At 67.6% G+C, this 735-nt stretch overlaps 1 protein-coding gene across 1 annotated transcript in view; it reads left to right on the top strand.

Moving 5' to 3' along the window:
* CHGA (chromogranin A) overlaps positions 1-735 on the top strand; it is a 27699-nt gene that overhangs the window by 24999 nt on the left and 1965 nt on the right. Inside the window, exon 7 of the mRNA XM_014549042.1 lies at positions 428-733. Within this exon, the coding sequence (XP_014404528.1) occupies positions 428-733 (306 nt within the window). The remainder of the gene's footprint in view (positions 1-427; positions 734-735) is intronic.

Raw genomic sequence — 735 nt, forward strand, 5'->3', positions numbered from 1 at the left:
GCCTTGCAGGGGGGTGGGGGGTAGGCTTTGGGAACAGAGGGACAGCATGACTGATGGGAACAGGCGTCTCTGGGACAGTTGTCAGCGTCAACCAGGGTTTAAGAAAGACCCTGGCTCCCCCGTGGGCCTTGTCCAGGTCTTTCCTCCTGCCCAGCGAGGTGCCCCCGAGTCCCGGGCTTCCAGGGTGATGGGGCCGAAGGAAAGGCAGGCTCCAGGCAACCCCCCCGGCCCCTCGGGGCTTTGAGAGGGTCTGGCAGAGCCTGGTGGGAAGACGGCTTTTCCCTCCAGGGAGAATCCTGAGAGGCTGAGCCAGACACCCGGGGTGGGGTCTGTGGTCAGCGGTGGCCACAGAGAGGCCCAGGAGTGGCGGGGCGGGAAGGTGACGATTTCCCCCTCATCTCCTGCTCTTGTCCGCTACCTGCTCCAGGTTGGTCCAAGGATGGAGCCGGAGAGACTGGGGCTGCGGAAGCTCAGTCCCCTGAGGGGCAGGGGCACCGGGAGCGGTCCCGGCCGGAGGAGGAGATGGCCGGGGCCCCTCGGGGCCTCTTCCCGGGGAAGAGCAGGGTGCCGGAGCCGGAGGACGAGCGGCTCTCCAAGGAGTGGGAGGACGCCAAGCGATGGAGCAAAATGGACCAGCTGGCCCAGGAGCTGACGGCGGAGAAGCGGCTGGAGGGGGAGGACGAGGACGACCCGGACCGCTCCATGAAGCTCTCCTTCCGCGCCCGGGGCTTGGGC

The sequence above is a fragment of the Myotis brandtii genome, unplaced genomic scaffold (genome assembly GCF_000412655.1).
Source record: "Myotis brandtii unplaced genomic scaffold, ASM41265v1 scaffold535, whole genome shotgun sequence".
In the NCBI taxonomy this organism is placed as follows: domain Eukaryota; kingdom Metazoa; phylum Chordata; class Mammalia; order Chiroptera; family Vespertilionidae; genus Myotis; species Myotis brandtii.